This window comes from Emydura macquarii, unplaced genomic scaffold (assembly GCF_026122565.2).
Source record: "Emydura macquarii macquarii isolate MOO-44397 ecotype Brisbane River unplaced genomic scaffold, CSIRO-AGI_Emac_v2 contig_18, whole genome shotgun sequence".
Taxonomy (NCBI): Eukaryota; Metazoa; Chordata; order Testudines; family Chelidae; genus Emydura; species Emydura macquarii.
The window spans coordinates 12,922,547-12,943,140 of NW_027130155.1; the positions used below are offsets into that span (position 1 = coordinate 12,922,547).

The window sequence follows — 20,594 nt, forward strand, 5'->3', positions numbered from 1 at the left end:
ACAACTGGAGCTGGTTGGAAAGTTTTGCTGAAGAAAACCTTCCCCACAAGAGGCACGAAAAAGTTTGTGAAAAAAACCATTTCCGTTTCTGACCAGCTAAATGCTTAGGCCCTGATTTTACAAAGAGCTCTGAGTACAGATATAAATCTGTGCCTTGTAAAGAGCCTCATTGAAATCAGTGCCTTAAGTGAGTCCAGTAGCGGTGACAGTCTAGTAATTAGATCCCCTAAACTATCTGTCCCCTACAGTTTCATTGGAGTCCTCTCCTTTTTTAAAGGAAGACATTCAGGAATGATCATCCATTCACACAATTCCATATGTTGAATTGCTAATTAGAAGGCCAAATGATGCAGTCCTGACTTTTGCTTTCATACAGTTTGTAGGATTATCCCCATAGCTTGTAACACAAAATTACTCCTGCTAGTTTTTATTTACAAGGAAGTTTTAGAAATATTCCTCCTTTGTCTTAAGAGGGAAAAAAAAATCCCCAAGCCATGACCAAGCAGTGACACTTTCACACTGTTGCTGTTGGAGGCTCCATTCAGCATAAATTAACAGTTAATTTTGCTTTAAAATAGCAATAATGGAAAGTAGTGAAGCATAATTGCAGACTATACAGCTGATTTTAGACAGCTTGGCCAGAAACAGGTTTGTTATTTCCTGTTCTGTTTGATGTGTTGTCAGCTTGCTCATAAATGTGTTCCCCATGTGACATTTCAACATTTGCATCTGGTGTGACTCATCTGCTGGGCTGAATGGGCAATACTGGTAACAGCTGAATGTAAATACGATTCTAATTAAGATATCGGCCAGATTCTGGTCTCAGTTACACCAGTACAATTCCCAGTACTTCCACTGGCATCCGTGGTAGTAAGATTAGAATGTTGGGGATCAGAGGTTGTCAGTAAGGCCCAAGTTCACCCTAACCCAGGTCAAAGTTCTTATTATCATTGTGACTTAAGGAGACACTATGCTTCCTGGAGTTTCTAAGATGGGTAACCACTGCACTGCCTCTTTGTAGGGTACACTGCATCCTTGCCTTCATGGACTGCCAAATCAACTGACTGGGTGTGCAGCATTTGAGCTGGGCATGTCTCCATCTTCTCCCTGCCCCTTTTAGGATGGCTTATATCCTTCTTTCCCTTAAGCACCCAAGCAAGTGCTTGCCACAGTCTGGCCTCAAGTGTAACCCAGTTAACATTATAAGGACTTTCTTGTTTGTTTTTTGGTTTCATTTTTTCACATCTTAGAATGACCCCAACATCTGGCCAAAATTGTTATAATTGGCAGTCTCTATGAATCAGAAATCTGGGCATGGAATAGCAGCAGTATCAAGACTGAGCTGCACTTGCTAAAGCTACTATACCACAATACTTGCCTTTGCTATGTTTGGCTCAAGCTGATGGTAATAGCCCCACATTTTCAAAATCACCAAGGGCCAGATTGTGATACCCTGAATCATACTGAGTAATATTTTATACCACGAGCAGCCCTATTGATTTCAGTGCTAATGCTTAAGGAGTAAGATGGTATTCAATGTGAATAAAGGTATCAGAATATTCCAAGTGTTTGTGTTGGTTCATTTAGAGCAAGCGAAACTGCTCCTAATTTGCTATGCAGCTTGACAAAAGATTAAATATCAGTATAGCAAAGTAAGTGATCTGCATTTTTTGGTTGCATCTCTTTGTGATATTATTAAGTCAACATAACATTCCTTGTCAAGTGATAAATAATCATGAACATATAACACAGATTTCTTGTAATTAATTAGAGCACTAAGACTGTGTTGTAGTGAATTACAGCGCACACAACACGAGTCACTGTCTTTGTACTGTACATTTTACCAGATCTTTAGAGATGTAGAAATGAAATATTCCCCTCTGTCAGAGAAAAAGAATTAGTGTTGAACAGAAAGGAAATGTCAAAATGTTCTGATGAAAACTTCCAAGAGCACAGACATACATAGTGCTTATTTCCTAACAAAAACTATGGACTAAAGTGTTTGAGATGTGTCTGAGTTGAAGGAGTGACAACCTACAATAATTAAGCTAGTCAGTCATGCAATTGCACTTTTCCACTTTCAGCAAGTGGCACTAGAGGACATAAGCCTACTGAATGCCTAAATGACAGCAGAAAAACAACTGGGGTGGCCTAAGTGGCTTGGTCTTCTATTTAAAAAAAAAAAATGTAACTGCAGTTCAGCACAATTAGAGAACTAATTGCTTGGCTAAAATTAGACAGTGCATTCGCATGTGTGAGTAATTAGGATTTCTTGAAAAGAACTCTTTGATTGCTTTGTTCTCCATTTCCTACCCTTGTGGAAAGTCCTGTGGAACTAAATGGAGATGAAATCAACATCTGGGTTCTACAAGTTTATTAGGGTTCTATAGAATTTCCTTTGAAACCCTTCAGAATATAATAGAGAATGATATCATTTCTATAGCATTTTGGGTCAATTTGTAGGACTCTATGCTGAAGGGCTATAATTCGTTATTAAATCCTATGGATTGTTCCAAAACTCTAAAGAAAGTTGGTAGCTTTCCACTAAATTCTATAGAACTTTTCCATAAGGCTCTGGATTTTTTTCTTAAAAATCAAATCAAATATAAAAAAAAGTAAAATAACAGCGATGATTAAAGGACCTTTAAAAATTTTAAAAAGTTTGCCAACCCGACAGACGTTTCACTGAATGAAAATAAAAACTACGTGTATTTAACTCATGTAGTTACTACCCTCATTTGAATCTCATTTAGGGTACAGTATTAATCTTTCAAGTAATAAAACACACATGTTACTAATCAAAATATTATTCTTCTAAAGACTTTTGTTCAAAATACCAATCAGAAGACATGTTTTCAGAGACACTGTTACAGCTTGACAAATGCAGACCAAACAATTTATACACAGTTTGGGTTGTTTTTTGTTAACTTTGCATTTAGTTGAATAGAGAGTCTTATGGGTGTGAAAGATACTTGCTATCAATAAGACGGGCTCATTGTTTTTGGTTTTTAGAAAGTTTCCCCTCCCCCCACTTTGGAGATCAAGTAAAAGAAATCACAAGTGAAATCCGGAAGGGAGACATGTAAATTAAAAACACATGCTGAATAAAAAAGGGGAAAAGCTGTCCAGAGTGCAGAACACCACAAGATGGCTCATTAGATTCTAACAGTCGATACTGCAAGAACATTCCTGGGCTGCCAAAAAAGCAGAGCAAGATCACATCTAAAAAGTGCAAGATGTTTTTTGGCATGATAATCATCTTAGGGCAAAACTGTGGTTTTAAGGCACTTCCTTAGTTGGGGTGTGAGATTTAGCAGAGGGAGTAAGCACCAGTGGCTGCTTTCAGATGCACTGTTCCCAAGAGAGGCACAATATTGCAATGGGGGAGTGTAGGCCCTTTTGCCATTCTGTTTTAGGGAGCAACCTGAATGTTCCTCCATACAATCCAGCTCCATTAGCTAATGCAGAAGGCATGGGGCATGGGACTGGCTTAGTTCTGCCTTATTTGGAGACACTAGACTTGCTGCCCATTCTGTGGTCTGATGCAAAGTCTCTTGAAGTCAATGGAAAGCCTTCTGCCTTCCAAGCAGGTCATTCCACCGACTGGAACTAGATTATCATGGGCCCCAATTTTGGAAAAAGATCTGCCCTTGGGGAGGTCCATTTACTTCAGTGGGATTCCAGGTGCGTGCAAGGGTCTGATTCCTTTGCAAGATTAGTACCATGGTCCTTGTGCACTAGGACTATCAGGATTGGGATTGTGGCTGGTGCAAAGATAGAGGGAAGGCTTGTTTCTGCTCTCTCCCCCATGCACTCTTACAGGGCTAGACACAATTTAGCCCTGTTTTTTTATAGGATTACATTTTCAGTTTAATTCATTTTCAGGTAATTTATTAATAGTTGAGGCTTTTGAGAATTCCAAGGACCTAATCCTGATTCCCATTGGACCCTTGGGCACTGTCCTTAAGTAAGGGTTACAGAGTCAGGCCGCTATGCCTAAAAGGGCAAGAAAAAAAAATGGAAATATATAGTACTACATTGATGGCACCAGTAAATTGCAGCTCCGTTGTGGGATCTTTACTAATAGATAATAGGGACAGATTCTCTCCTGCATCTGAGCTCCACTCAACACAGGAGCATCAGTGCCTAGTATAACTTCCTGATTCTGTGGACCAGTTTGTGCCAGCCCTGGTGTAAATCAAGTTAAGCCAAGGTATCATGCCAGCTGAGGATCAGCAGAGCAGAGAACTACTCTGAAAGATGTGAAACAGCCAGATCACAAATGAAAATCTGTCTCAATTTCATCTCTGTTGGGGCATGAAAATGGTGCCATATTGTATCATGAAAATAGCCCCCTAACTCATGCCATCACTGTATATGTACCATAAGTGATCTTCTCCCCCACCCCCCTGCTTCATTGTTCTGCCTTGTTTTGTTATTCACCCTTCCTTTTCTGCCACTTTTACTTTCCTTAATCCCCATTTTTGGGCCTTTTTATCCTCCATTTCCAATTATACAAGCTTATACTGAGCAATTGACTGAGTTTGTTCATTTTGCTTCTAGTTGACATTTTCTGTGTATGGAGTCCCCTACAAAGTCAGAGTGAGTAAGATTAGTCAGTTTCCCCTTTATCAGCCTCTGTGTACCAATGAAACCGACTAGAAACCTATTTCATTTCTCCTTGCATGTTCATATATAGAGAACTTATTGCAAAGGGAAAATGAGTGTTGGTCAATTTCTCTCTTTTCATCCACTCACTAGTGCAGCCTCCATCAGCTTCTTCTCTCTCTGTAAATTAAGATATTCAGGATGAGACATTAAACAGGTAATCCCATGGTACAGGAAAGATCAAATGCATTGGATTAATAGATCTTCAACCTGTCTATTTATCTCTCTTAAACCTTGAAGACTTTAACAGGTTAATCTGGTATAATTCCACACATAATCTAGTATCTTAATAGGCACAATGTGTGGTCAGAAACTTGCAGCAGGAAGAAGACAGAGCCAGCAGAGAGGATTCTGTTCAAAAAAAGTTTTTGACATTAACCAGGGAATAGCCAGAGGTCAATGTAGCTAAACAAATAATGTATATAAAAACTATTGTAATCCATATTTGATTACAGACAATAGTCACAATGCCCAGGTTCTAATGAGAAAGGCACAGGCTGGAGCAAAACCTTCTGTGGCAGAATTTAGACTTCTCTCCTCTCCTTCCCACCATGTTTGAGTGCTCTTCTCCCACTCCCCTGGAATTTCTCCCATGTGTCCCATTGGTCCATGCTGTCCTGACTGTTCAGTTTACTGGCTGTCCAGCAGAGCTCCTCATTTGCAAACTGCTTTGGTTAAACACACTTGGTTGTGAATGAGCCTGTTCCAGTGGTTTATTAGCGATATGCTGCTCCCTTCTATGCAGTGCAGTCTAACAGTTTATGTTTTCCTCCATTAGATTGTATGGAAAGGCATTAGACCAAAAATTCCCTTTGAATTCCCCTAAAAAATTCCAAGGCATGTACATTTGTCCTACTCAAGTGCATTATTTCATGGATAAGGGAAGTGCACAGGAGGAGATGATGATGTTCAGATGGAAGGCATCTTCTGGGCTGTTTCTCCCCTGGGCTGAGTGTGGAAAGATGTAACTGCTCTGTTCACATCATCCTGGATTGAAGGCAGATCAGAACAGAGGAAAGAGAATTTCACCTGCTTCAGGGATACAACACAAATATATTTACTTTGCATGACAAAGTAAGAGCTTTTAGAAAAATGTTGAGGTTCTGGATAAATCGAGCTTTATGTGGAAATTTTGTTTCATTTCCACAGCTCTCAGAGTTCTTTGAAGAAAATGAGATCACTTTGAATGAAAGTGTGAAAGAAAATATTAAAGAACACTTGGTAAATTTGGAGTCAAACTTTGAACATTATTTCCCTGATGTCGAAGAGCATGAAGATCCACAGAAACTGTGGATTTTGAATCCATTTAATGACAGTGCTATTGAACAAGCAGGGATTCCAGAAAGCATGAAGGAAACACTTTTTGAGCTTTCCACAGAAAGTACGTTGCTGAGGTTGCAAAGCATGGGACTGGGAGACATCCCTGCATTTTGGCAGAAAATGAAACAGGAATACCTACAGCTGAAGAACATGACTCTCACAGAGCTTTTCCTGTTTGCCTCAACATATTTGTGTGAGACCAGTTTCTCACACTTTACTGGGCTAAAAAGTAAAATAAGAAATCATTTGTGCCTGGAAAATGATCTGATAGTGCAGTAAGTAGTTTAAAATCGAGATTTGGAATGCTTATGTCATCCAAATAGGCCCAAATTTCTCATTAAACCCAGTTCTTAAAATAACTCATTTTTATGTTATTTTGTTAAAACTAGCAAAAAGTCCAGTCCAGTCGCTGATACGTAGAACAGTTCTAGAAAGGGAGTATCAGTTCCAGTCACAAAGATACCTATGTTTAGCGTTTTATTAATATAAATGTTTGAGTTATATTGTTTTTACTGTTGTATAATTTTTATCATTCATGTGTTGTTTCAAAAACTGTTGTAAAATTCAATAAAAAAGAATAAATCTTAAATTCTGAATTGTACTCCTATTTATGTGTGTGTGTCCATATCTGCCTGCATGTGCGTGTGTCTCAGCATGTTGCTGAATGTGTCTGACTATGTCCTTGTGCTTTTTTTACCTCTGAACTATAGGTCTTACACAGCAGCGAAGGTCCATTCCTTGCACCTTACTGCCTTTCCATGACCCGCTTCATACCTCCTGGCCTTCCCCACTCTTCTGGGTCTGCCAGTCTCTTCACTCCCACAGCAATAACTTGAGGCAACTTGTCCCTGCAACCCCCAAACAATTCTCCCTTCTCACTGTTGCTCCCTATACTTCCAATTTCCTGTCCATTGTAGAAGCCCCACCTGTCCCTCACAGGTGAGCTTCTCTCTGAGTAGCTGCATACTGCCCAAAACTCCCCTGTTTGCAGCCTAATTAGCTGATTAGGCCCACCTAGCCTAACTTGGCTCTTGCAGGGCCATTGTGGGGAGCACACCACATCATACCGACCTTTCCACTTCTCACTTAAATATGCTGAACTTCAGCTATTACTGTCCTGGATTGTATCTAAATGTCACAGGTTGGCTCTGTTTCTTGTTTTTTTCCCTTAGCAAGTGTGTGCAGGCACTGAGCAATCTCCTCCATGTGACTCTGCCAATACACCTACGTTTTGATCAGCAACATGCCTGCTTATATTCCTGGCCCTCACTTGAACAGAGACTGCTAAGTGTGAATCAAGGCAAGGCATGGTGATTTTACAAAATGTAAAATGGGATTGCTCTTATAGTAAACTACTTTTCAGAGTAATGGACTGGAGAATCAGCAGCTCACTGCATGTCCATATAGAATGAATTAACAATCAGATTGCAACAATTACTTTTAAAGCGTGTGTGTGCACGTACATTTACATCTCACTGTGTGCACAGATCACGTGTTATTTAACATCATGAAGTTTTAAGGAAATTAATACTAAAGGAAAGTTATCGCAAAGGGAGGAAATAAAAAAAATAGGAAAGGAGCAGAGTTAAAAAAAAAACAGTGCACACATTGCTCATATGACCCATGTTAGCACCTCTTTGTGACTGCCTAACAAGAGCGTTTCCCAGAATTCCCCATGCAGCAAGTTTGGCTCTGCACTGTCACGAACCCAGGCCAGTGGAAAGTCTGAGCCAGAGTATTTCTGAAGAACATATTAACTGACGTTGTGAAGTCTGTGTAGTAGCTCTGCACCACTTTCGGTGATGAGATGTGTATGTAGCCTTCAGATTATCACTTCCTCATCTTTAGCTGTGTTTGCCACTGCATAGTTTTAGATTCTTACTGTTTCAGCCTTTGGCTCTTTTACTTGTTAGATACAGACTTTATAGACCTACTCCTGTAGTCTTTACTCAGTCTGTACTTCCAGTAAATTCAACAGCAGTTATGGTGGAGAAAGACTGGATCAGGATTTCAGGTTGTGAGTCTTAGTCATATTTCTTTGTGTTAAAAAAAGTCATAAACATCATGGAAGAAATAAACTATCTTGCTATGATATCCAGCCACGATGACTAAGGGTTTGATGACATATCTGTCTTTCAAGTACTACTCTCTAGAGGGTGCCATATATTAACTTTCTGCAGTCCCTCATTTAACTGTTTACTGAGTAACTGGGTGATATTTTAATGATTTAATGGCAATATTGCAAATGTCATCCTAGAATATACAATGTCCTAAGTATACAACATCCTAAATATTTCTTAATAGTATAGGGCATGTTAGAAATGAAATGACTGCATTTTGTTCAGCATCTTATTCACTGTCTATTTAATAATTCCATAGGTGATGATTTTATTTTGATGAAAAGTTAATAAATATTATTTGAAACAACCTTAATGTTATACAAAGATGAATGCAGCATAAACAAAATATCAATTTAAATAAAATTAATTATATATTGCACAGAGACTATATTGGCTAGTTAATGAAGTAAACAGTTGTTATTCAGATTTATCAAGGAATATCTAGTGAAGATCAGTTTATATAGAGGAAGTAAGTTAATGTAGAAGCTTGACTAGATGGGTGAAAAGATGTCAAAGTTTTGCTTCTGGTTCTGCTACTGACTCATCGCATGATCTTTAGCAAACCACGTTGTGTCTCAGTTTAGATCCTTGTACAATGGTTATAATGATACTTACCTACAATGCAGTTGTTTTGAGAATTCATGAGTTAATGCTTGTATAGAATATAAGAATGATAGAAACACAAAATATTAATATTTACCAATAGTTCCTCTTAACTGTGAATGTTTGAAATTTCTTCAGAATAAGCTTACACTCCACAAATGTGCTTTTAAATGGTATCATGAATCATTTGAGTACAACAGTTAAACCTTCTAGTGATAGACACACTTGAAGAAAACACTGTGCAAGATGTTGTGGCCCAAAACTTTGGCTATTGCAGAGGAGTGGACCGTGCAGCTCTGGAGGAGGATTGCAAGATGACGTTTTTGCTCCCATGACCTTGGGCTAAGTACACTGGAATGCTGGCTCTGTGCTACTGTGGGATTCCCTTCAGAGTGGTACGTCTCCCTTGTCTAGCTTAGTTGACTTTCATGCCCTAATGCATAATGGAGGTTCACTATACAGGGGGAATTTGGTCTTATATCATTCATTTAGTGACACCATCTTTGTGGTTGAGGAGACAGTTTAATTATAAGCCTCTGTTTCCAGGGGCTTACTGTGCTTTCCAGAAAGATCACTGGCTATTTCCTGCTTTTGACCTAAGCCTCAGAGTTGACTAATTTGATTCCACTATCCTTTGTTTGAAGTGTCTGAGTGTGAAGAGAGATTTTCTCGCTTTGAGAAATTTTCCTGATACTTTTTTTTTCTTACAGTTGGGTACCTCAAAACTTCTAAAATGCCAGATATGCTGGAGACCAGGGCCTTTGCCAGGTGTGAGGAAAATTGCCTTTGTCAGGAGGAATGGGCTTTCTCAAAGATAAAGGGTGAAGAGACCCTGTCCAGACCTGTGTTCATGGGGATGCTGTGGATGGTGGTGAGATATCTAGGATGTTGGGTGAGGAGCATTGTAATTCTTAATGCATTACTGGAAGATGCTCAGATACTACAGTGATGAGGGCGATATGGAACCTATATAGAATAGAATAGGAAAAACTAAAGATTTGTAGTCATCTTCATGTCAGAAGAATACACACTGTTTAATTCTGTGGGCTCGGATGATATAATTCCATATCCAATTTGGATTCCAGATGTGCTTAACAAGATGTGGTCAATTTACTATGCACATGTCTGCATAGTAGCAAAAAAATCTGAGATACCCCCATCTATCATCTTTATTAAAGCTGTCTCAAAGTACAGCTGGCCAGATTCTTCATAGTGAATCATTTACTTTTTTGTCTGTCTGAGAATTATATGCGAACAGATTTTTACAGACTTGCTCAATATTCAAAGAGACTCAGTGAACAGATTCTGTGAATAAGTTTCAGTTTGGGATTGTCTGCAAACTTCTCTGTGGCTATGACTTTGAGTACATACACTTTAGGCCAGATTATGTCATTTACTCACATTGCATAGTATCTTTCTCCTCCACTAGTTCCATTGAAACCACACATCAATAATATGGACGTTACCTGTTGAAATTTGTTACTTATTATTTATTATTTTTATTGCTATATTGCTTTGGGGCTTTTGCCTTCTTGGACAAGACTTTGTACAAACACATAACAGCTAAAGGCCCCACCCAATAAAGCTCTCAATCCAGGGTCTGGTGGTGCTGCAGGCAGAATGGTCCACCAGTTAGAGCATTAGTCAAAGACTTGGGTTCAATTCCCTGTTTCACCACAGACTTTGGACAAGTCGCTTAGCCTCTCTGTGCCTTAGTTCCTCATCTGTACGAGGGAGATAATAGCACTTCCTTAACTCACAAGGAGTAGTGAGGATAAATGCATTAAAGATTGTAAGTTGCTGAAATACTGTGTCAATGGGAGTCATATCAGTACTTAGCTAGATAGTGCCCACTGGCTTCTATTGCAGCTAGAGAAAGAATAGCATTTGCAGCCCCTCCACATCAGATGCCTGGGGTAAAAGAGCCACTAGATTGTGAAACCTGCATCCGTTGGTCTATCAAAACCCTGTTAATCACTGTAAATAATTGTATTATTTGCATGATGGCTGATAACTACAGTTATCCGGATGATATTTAGTTGTGATGATTGATTAGTTAATGTTTGTGAAGAGCTTTAGAAGTGAGATGTTCCATGTAAGTGCTGAGTTTTATTAATTTTTAACTGAGAAGTACTAGTGAGTATTATGGACAGTAACCAGAATTATCATTATCATTCCTCTGGATGACTGAATATTGCAGACAGTGCAAAAATCAGACTTGTCTAAAGTATTTCAATTTATGTTTTTAGTCCTACCCCACTTTCCTTTCTGTCTACTGCATGAGAGTCGCTGGATGCAACAAGCATATGTAAAGTTTAAAACGTTGTTTCTCTTCATTCTGTCTATAGGTGTAAAGCGTTTTGTAACAGTGCTTTATGGGAAAAACCCCATATGACAATACTTTCTAGTTTTCTATTCTCTGAGAATGTGCTGTGAACTTAAGAATTCAGACAGGCTACCCATTGGCGTTCTGACAGCATCATACAGATGGTCTCTCCTTATTCTCTGTTGAAGGATGTTAAAAAAGCTTCATTTTTAAGCAGCACAAATGCTCCTCCATCTATTCTACACAGAGCAGGTAACTAAGTTTATAAATCCACATCCTGTGATCTCAGTTAGAAGCTACATGTATTCTTATCAAAGTTCTTTTGGTATTGGTTTACCACTTAACGCCTTGCTCTGCTGTAAACTTCACTTCATTGTCATTTCCTTCCTGAAAGTGGGTGCTCTATTTACTGTGAATGCATTGACTGTGAATTTAGGCGTTGAATTTAGTTACTGTAGATGGGACAAATACTTCAGTCTTTATTAGGACAAAACTCTTGCTGAAGTCAACAGAAGTTTGGTTAGAACCTGTGCAGTTGAATGGGAGGTGTGGTCTCTGAGAGGTAGAGCATCATGCACAGTTGCCAAATTACTGAGAACCATGTGTTAATGGATACATATTATATATCACATGATGAATGAATGAAGGAGGAGGAATAGATATATAGGTCACTGAAGACTTAGGCCATGTCTATACTACAGAGTTAAGTCGACTTAAGTTACATCAACGATCATAAGCCACTTTAATTACATGGTTGTGCACGTCCACACAACCCTCCTTATGTTGGCGAAGCGCATCCACAGTTGGTGCTCTTGCATTGACAGAGAGAGCGCTGCATCATAGGTAGCTGGTCCACTGTGCAACTCGACACCCACTGCTACACGCTGCAAGCTCTAGAAACAGATCACGGTGCGTCATTGGGGCAGTTCGTTCCATCCCATCATTCCATGGGCTTCCGACTTCGTTTTGTGCTATTTTTCAACAGCCCTTGTAAACTGTGCACCTGCCGTTTCTGCCTGACAGCATGGATCCTGAGCGGCTGGCCAGTCTAGTGATGAGCGTTATGAACACAACCCGGCTGGTCCTACAGTATTTCATGAGCTGCAAATCAGAAAGTGAACCAGTGGTGCCTGCCCTGCTGTCTGCCATGGAAAGAAATAATTCAGGATTGCTACTGGTATTCATGGTGGAGCTGCACATGGTGGGACTGTTGGTTCAGCTCAGGAAAGAAGCACTGAGTGGTGGGATTGCATCATGCAACAAGTGGGGCCAGCAGCGGCTGGCACCAGGCCCCCTCTGTGCGCGGGTCCTGCTGAGGCCTCCCTTAGCCCAAGACCCTGGGCTGCAGCCCCTAAACCCCCTGCATTAATCTGGCCCTGCTGGTCAGTCGCAAATCAGTTTGGAGTTGGAAAGTCCACCATGGGGGTTGCGGTGATGCGAGTATACAGGACCATTAATTGCTCCTGCTACGAAGGACTGTGGCTCTCGGTAACGGGCAGGAAATATTTGATGGCTTTGAGGCAATGGGATTCCCTAACTGTGGCGGGGTGATAGATGGCACACATATCCCAATTTTGGCCCCAGACCATCTTTTGACAGAATACATCAACCAGAGGGCTACTTCTCCATGGTTTTGCATGCACCAGTGGATCTCTGGGGCCATTTCACTGACAGCAATGTGGGGGGGTCAGGGAAGGTGCATGATGCATGCATTTTTAGGAGCACTGGACTGTATAAAAAGCTGCACACTGGGACTTTCCTTCTAGACCAGAAGATTCAAATGGGGGATGTGGAAATGCCCATAGTGATGTGTTTTTATGTGATGCATTCAGCGAAGCAATGTTTACTTGCCACCTTGAATGACCCCTGTTGGGCTTGCTTCCTGAGGGTTAATTGTACTGAGCAAATATTCCTGCCTATAGCCACTGTGTTTCAATGTTAGCACCAACTAAAGTGTATATGACACAACTAACGTGTATATGACATAACTAAAGACTCATTTTATTTCAAAGACTAACAGGACAAAACACAATTTTTTGTCAAACAGAGGACATGGCAATGAGGATCAGTCTCTCAATTACGAATCTCAGAGCTGCATGTAACTCCAGCTTTCATTGTGAAACCAGTCCCTAGGGTGGAGGGCACAGGGCACTGTGAGTGGCTGGGAACACGTGAGGAATGTGGTAGGAGAGTTTGGGGAGGGCATGGAATGGAGTTCTATATTGGCTGCAGGGGAGTCATCCATGGATGTGTTCAGTCTGCAGTATAATGAGGGACTTGAGCATTTCTGTCTGGCCCTTCAGTAGCTTTATCATCCGCTCCTGCCCCTATGTCCTTTCAAGGCTATCCAGCCTGAGTTTTTCATTAATTGTCTCCCTCCATGCTCTTGTTTCACTATGTGCTGTATCTGTTGACTGCAGCACTTCATGAAACATATCTCTGTACTCTTCCTGGTTCACCGCCTTATCTGACGGAGACGCTCCACTGGTGTGGAGGAGTAGGTCCTCCAGGGCACATCTGCATGAGCCAAGGAAACAATGAACAGAAAGCATTGTGAGGGCGCTCATAGCCATGAATCACAAAAGTTACACACACACCTTTCTCATTGATCCTTGGCTAGTGCACAGCTTGGCATGAGTCTCAGATATGGTGAGTGCTGGGGGTGGGGTAGGGTAAGAAAGGGGGAATGGGCAAGAAGGGACAAAGGGTCTGGGTGGTTTGTGAAAGGGGTTCCTACAAGCACCTAGAGAGACTATTCTGAATATTGGTACCCTTTTCCACAGGCTGGGGTGATCAAACCCGATATCTCACTCCTCAGGGTAATCTAGGATGCAATGGTGCATCTCCTGCATGTGTGTGGCTTCAGACCAGCTCCATCTACTGATCTCCTGTGTGCTGCTCTGGTCGCCACAGAAATATTGCTGGGTGGTGTGGCAAAGCTTCCTACAGCTCAGGGAGAAACAAGGCAGCTCTGCCAAGGAAGCTTGGGCAGAGAATTGCAGAATACTTACAGGAAAGTTTCCTAGAGATCTCTAGGGAGGATTCCCAGGACATCCTGATGTATATTAACAAACTTTTCAACCAGGCACCCACTGAGTAGCTGCATAGCCTTTGTTTTTAATTTATCACTTATCCCTCCTATACCATATAATAAAGTACATGAGAGCTCAATCTGCTCACTGTGTAGTATCAAAGCAAAATGTGTGCTTACCAGAGCTTGCGTCCTCTGCTTCATGTGTGCCAGAGCCAGAGTGCTGGTTCTGGCTAGACCAATGGTTCCCAATCTTTTTGGCTCGAGGGCCACAGATATAATTTTTACAATCCTGAAGTGCCACCAGTCTCTGCCAGCAGACCCCCTACCCCCCACTGCAGCCAGATAGAAGTAGTTCAGCGAGGAGGCTGCCTCCTTTCTGATCTCCCTTCTCCCTGGCTGCAGCAGGGAAAACGCACGCATCCTGTAGCCCCATGCACTCCACTTGGGTTCCTAGGCCGTGGCTCCCTTCTGCAACCAGGGGGATGGAAGATCAGTGCTCCCCTCCCTCTGGCTCCTGTGCCTATGGACCTAGGCAGAGTGCTTTACCATGCTTTCTGCTACAGCCAGGGGGAGGGGAGTGCTGATCTCCCAACCCCTTGGCTGCAGGAAGAAGCCTGCACTGGTTTTTTAGACCCACAGAAACGCGCTCCACCTGGGTCCTTAGGCAGCGACTCCCTTCTGCAGCCAGCAGGAGGGGAGCTGCAGGCCACTTTGAAAGCCCCTGCAGGCCACTTTTGGCCCCCGGGCCACAGGTTGGGAACCACTGGGCTAGACCTCCTCCAGAGTCAAAAAGAACTTGCTGCAGTACAAGATAACCCTGTTGTGCGTGCCACATCCTCCTCAACTCCACTTAGAATCATAGAAGATTAGGGATGGAAGGGACCTCAGAAGGTCATCTAGTCCACCCCACTGCTCAAAGCCCCTAATCGTTTTTGTTGCCCTCTGCTGGACTCTCTCCTATTTGTCCACATCTTTCCTGTAGTGGGGAGCCCAAAATTGGACACAATACGCCAAATGAGGCCTCACCAATGCCAAATAGAGGGGAATAATCTCTTCCTTTGATCTGCAGGCAATGGTCCTAATAATGCAGCCCAATATGCCAGTAGCCTTCTTGGCAACAAGGGCACACTGTTGACTCTCATCCAGCTCCCTGTCCACTATAACCCCCAGGTGCCTTTCTGCAGAATTGCTGCCTAGCCAATTGGTCCCCAGTCTGTAGCAGTGCATGGGAGTCTTCTGTGCTGAATGCAGGACTCTGCACTTGTCCTTGTTAAACCTCATCAGATTTCTTTTGCCCCAATCCTTCAATTTATCTAGGTCACTCTGTATCCTATCCCTACCCTCCAGAATATCTACCTCTCCCCCCACCTTAGTGTCATCTGCAAACTTGTTGAGGATGTAATCCACCCCATCATCCAGATCACTAATGAAGTTGCTGAACAAAATCGGCCCCAGCACCAACCCCTGGGGCACTCTGTTTGTTATCGGCTGCCAACTAGACATTGAGCCATTGATCACTATCTGTTGAGCACTTCCTTGTCTACCACTTCATTCTCAGGGTTGACTCTACTGGCCACGGCCTCCAGTCCCCCTGAAGTATCCACAGGGCTCTTGGCAATGGAGGTGGGTCGCTGCTGAGGATGGCGTGCAGCTCCTTGTAGAAGCGTCATGTCTTTGGTGCCACACCAGAGTGATGGTTGACCTCCATTGCCTTCTGGTACACCTGCCTCAGCTCCTTGATCTTAGCATAGCACTGCTGCGTGTCCCTTTTGTGTCCCTTCTCCTGCAAGCTACTAGCAGTCACCCCATAGGTATTAAAGATCCTGTGGCTGGAGTGAAGCTGCATCTGCACAGCCTCCTCTGCCCACAGACCCAGCAAATTCAACAGCTCCGGTGTACTCCATGCAGGAGCACGTCTGCTGCAGAAAGATGGCATGGTGAGCTGGGAAGATGCTGTGTGAATTGTCCATGCCAAGCAAACAGGAAGAGGAATTTCAAAAATTCCCAGGCCTTCAAACAGAGGAGGGGTGTATACCTGTGTACCTTCAGAGCAGCGGAGTTCAAACTGCTGACCAAAGCGGTCATGATGGGCCTTGTGGGACACCTGCTGGAGGCCAGTTACGGTGCCTTAAGCAAGCTCAGAATCTACACTGACACTGCGTTGCTCTAACTACGTTACAAAAAGCCCTATGCCTCTCATTGAGGTGTTTTTATTATGTCGGCATAGCAGGGAAGTTACTGAAATGTTCCTCCCGCCAATGTGTATAAACCTCCTCTGTTTTGTTGATGAAAGCTGACTTTTGTTGGCAAAACTGTAGTGTAGACAAGGCCTCCAATTTGATAGAACTGCATATTGTTTGATTCAGTATTGGTGGGGAAGACATGAATCTATATCTAGAAGTCTATCATTGTCAGTTACATTATATCTTGCTAGACAAGGTGACACAAACAGACAGGTAATGATTAATAAAATCAAGAGATTGGAAAAGTAATCATAACTATTCATAAATACTAAAATGTTAATAGAAAATATTAATTAAATAGGCTGTGGTAGCATCTTAAAATTCTTGTGGTTGGAGCCTGCAAAAATATACACCCAGAGATAAAGGATGGTTCAGAGATTAGGGTGCACGCCTAGGACTTGAAAGTTCTGGGTTCAATTTCCTATTCTTCCACAGAATTCCTGGGTAAGTCACTAAAGCCTAGATGTTTGTAATGCTGAGTAGAGGAACACCTATATGCCTTTAAAAATCTGTGCTTCAGCTTCTCATCTATAAAATGGGGATAATAATATTTCCCTGATTGACACTGGTAATGTGAGGATAAATGCATTAAAAATTTTGAGGTGCTCACATACTATGGTTATGGGGGCCATTTAGGTGTCTAAGATAACTCTGCTCATGTCACTAACACCGTGGAAGTCACTCACACGTATAAGTGTCTGCAACATCAAGCCCAGAATGGTTAGGACAAATACAGAAAAGGTTGATCAATGTCACACTGCAGAATTTGAGAAGTGAAGAATACTTCCACCAAGGCCAATGGCATCCATGATGAGGAGAGAGGACACGGGGAGTTCCCATATAAAACCCACTTCACAAGTGTGGTGCTCAGAAATGAGCATGGGGACAGTACTAAGGTGGATGATAAAGACATTCTGAATAAGTTTTATAAGCAGACCTAGTGATGTGTCTCGGTAAAGAACATGAAGACAAAAGAGGTCACCAATGTATAGTAAAAAATACCCAAAATCTCAGATTGCACAATTTGAATCCAAATAGCCTGTATTTTATTAAAACTGTTTAAAACAATTTAATAGACTATTTAATTAGTCATTTAGAACTGTTTAAAGACACTTTCCTGGAGCATGGCAGCATGAAATACTGAGAGCCCTTCCCTCTGGTTGATTTTGGGGGCCAGATCCTGACGTCAACCGGATTTGAGAGTGCTCTGTGTTTAGAGAATCAGGTCCTTGATACAATGCAGGAAGGCAGGTGTCTTTCAGCTCTGCTTTCCTACCTCAGACTCTGCAGACACAACAGGAGCAGCAATTCTGAACAATTGCCTCTTAAACGAGCTATGATCCCCTTACTGAGCAGAAACATAGTCATCATAAGGCCCCATTGATATCAGCATATGTAACAAGGTACTAGCCAGCATGGGACAGTGTCTGACGCTGTAGCACTGAACGTAATGAGAGTTTTTCCATTGGCTTCCACAGGAGAAGACAACCCTGTTAATAGACATAATATAGGTGTGATATAAATGTAAAAGATACCTAATGGGCTGTCTTATTTCGTTGGCTGTAACGTATCTGTGTGTACAGCCATTATGGATGGATTTGAGAATTCCTTCCCTTGGGCCTGGTATGCTTCAGCAAAATTTCCTTTTACGTTGATTTTACTTCATTTTCCAGGATTTTGAACACACTTTGGAGACCCGTTTCAAGAGGTTTCGCTTACTGAGTTCTGTGTTTTGGGACTATGTTTTATTAATTTCTTTTTCACTTCTTAAGAGTGGAGGACAAATGGTCAAAGTTTCTACCACTCATACCTTAGATGGAATAATACCTTCCTTCACAAGTAATCCTACTGAAGTCATGGGTCCCCTTGCAGAGGATGGGCCTGATTCAAAGTTGGTTGAAATGAATGGAGGTCTTTGATTTCATTGGGCTTTGTATGAAACTCAGATACTATTCAGCATGAGTATGGGTGGCAGAATTGGACTCTGTGTTATCCTGGAAACCAAACTTCATAAAAATCCCCTTCAGCCCTCACAACTGAATAGTGTATGAGCAAAAGAAAATACCACCCAGGAGCACAAGAGAGGCATTAGCAGCCCCCAAGGCAGTACAGCAGTTTCCATAACAGCCAGCTACAAAAAGCTATGCAGGAAGTAAGCCAGACCCAGATTGATGCTGCTGGAATTAGTGTTAGGAATGTGGGTGCCACAGCTGCCAAGTGTATTTTATGTGTGGCCAAGGTGTCAACTCCAGTACAGAAGCAGATTGAGGATTGATGAAAATATAAACAATACCACCAAAAGCAGGCGAGATTACTGATTTGGTACGGAAATTACCCAGCTGTGCCACTGGGTTGTTGTAATCACACTAGAAAAGTTAAACTAACTAGCGTATGCATGATATGGGGCCTCCTCTTTACTGTGGACATTTATGTGTAGACAAAACACATAACACAAGACTGAACATCTGTGCCCAGTGAGCGAGAATGAAGTAGAAGAGCCCGGATTGTTTCATGTTAGGACTGAGGTACATTGATAAAGCTGTGAGTGAGTTTGCGCAGTGCCTGCCAGAGCTATTAGCTTTTTTCCATAAGCACTCAAAATGGTTTACTCCAAAGAGAGAGAGACAAGAAATATTGGCAGTGAGTGCAATGCTTTTAAAGAACACGTTTCGCTTCTCTGGCAAATGCTTTAATTAAAACGATGCTGTCTTTTGACAGATTACTGGGCAATTAAAGCCTAATCAAACCCAGCCTAAAATGGTCCCATGGAACAGTGTGGGTCTGTTCCCATTTTATGTTTAAAGAAACAATATTTCCAAAGACCACATTAACAGAAAATTACAGGCCTGCTCATGCCCCCATGCAAATCAGTGGCAAAGCTCTTCTCCCCTTCAATAGAAACAGACCCCTTTTATGTAATATAAATGTAATTTTGGGTCCGTATTAGTTTAAAGGAAAGCTGCTGCATTGGAAATCGTATTTGGAAATTCTTATTTCTCATTTGTAAGAGAAATCCATTCTCTGCTAGATATTTTTAGAGCTAACTTCCTCTGAAGTACTATTACCTTACACTATATACCATTAGATGTTGATATGTTTCCAAGCTGATCATATGATTTCTAAGCATAGCTTTTACTGCTTTCTGAATGACTTGTCTGGCAGGAGTCAGAATGCCAAGTTGTTAACTGCTAACATCCTGCAGCTTCTTTTCTTTGCCTGAATTCTTCCTGATAAAACATTAAAATGTTTTACAATTACCTTTCTTGGAAGGTCAGCTGCGCTTACTTCAGTATAAGACCTCATTAGCAAAGATCTTTCTCAAGATGCAAGCCGCCTATGTAAATGTAAAAATGTATTAGTCTGCAGAACAACTGCATGTGTGGGAACACACAACAACTATATTATTGAGAGGCATTTCAGAGCTGAACACTGACATTTCTCACTGTACCACTGATATTTTAACATGAACTGGCTGAATCGGTCCACACTTTTGCATTTATTATTACTCATTACGTTTTCCAACTCAGGTAAGCTCACTGTGTTTCAGAAAATGACAAAACATAAAATTGCTGCTAAGATCCTTCAGTGAATCACAATCAGTTTCTTTTCTCAGGAAAAAACACTCTAATGGAGTATTTTAGAAATCTGTCTGTCTGACTGTCAGTGCTAAGCTTACTGATTTGATGTCATTACTTATTTTCCTAAATGTGATTATTATCAGTCATTTAAACTGATCCTGTCAATTTTTAATAAACAGCTGGTTTATTTGAACTGGGAATTTTAATATTTTCAGTTCTATGAAACTGGAATCAGAGGAGGATTATTGTAAAGGACAGGAAGGATATGTTCTCACATGAATTCAGAAGCACATACACACAGAGAAAAAAATACTACATGCGTGTGTTTAGTTTCAGTGGATCAGATCAAATCTTTCCTATATCTGCATCCAAGCTATTTGGTTGTGATCAGATGATCAGAATTCAAGGAAGCGATTGGAGAGCTAGCTGGCTGCAGCTGCATTGTAGGCTGTTTTCAGGGACAAGGAGCCACTGTTTTTCAAACATAGCATAAACATAGAAGTTATTTTGTAGGCTTCAGGATGCAGATATGGGTTGTGCAGCCAGCATTGTTCTTCTTCAAGCCTTTCGTTCTGTGGTACAGAGGAACTGTCCACATATTTGTAGACGACGACAAGAGGAATTGTCACATGAAATTCTGCCACTGGATAGTGATGATGAAATGAGCAGACCCAGAACTCTCACCATAATGGTACAGTATAC

At 41.5% G+C, this 20,594-nt stretch overlaps 1 protein-coding gene across 8 annotated transcripts in view; it reads left to right on the plus strand.

The window, feature by feature from the left end:
- The window catches only part of DOCK10 (dedicator of cytokinesis 10), a 213,013-nt gene that overhangs the window by 17,898 nt on the left and 174,521 nt on the right, over nucleotides 1-20,594 (plus strand). For 7 of the 8 annotated variants that reach the window (XM_067562432.1, XM_067562498.1, XM_067562620.1 and 4 more), the window contains exon 1: nucleotides 20,422-20,583. The exons of the other annotated variant lie outside the window; for it this stretch is intronic. In XM_067562432.1, coding sequence (XP_067418533.1) covers nucleotides 20,422-20,583 — 162 coding nt within the window. Of the gene's footprint in view, nucleotides 1-20,421; nucleotides 20,584-20,594 lie in introns of those variants that run through there. 8 annotated transcript variants of the gene reach the window in all.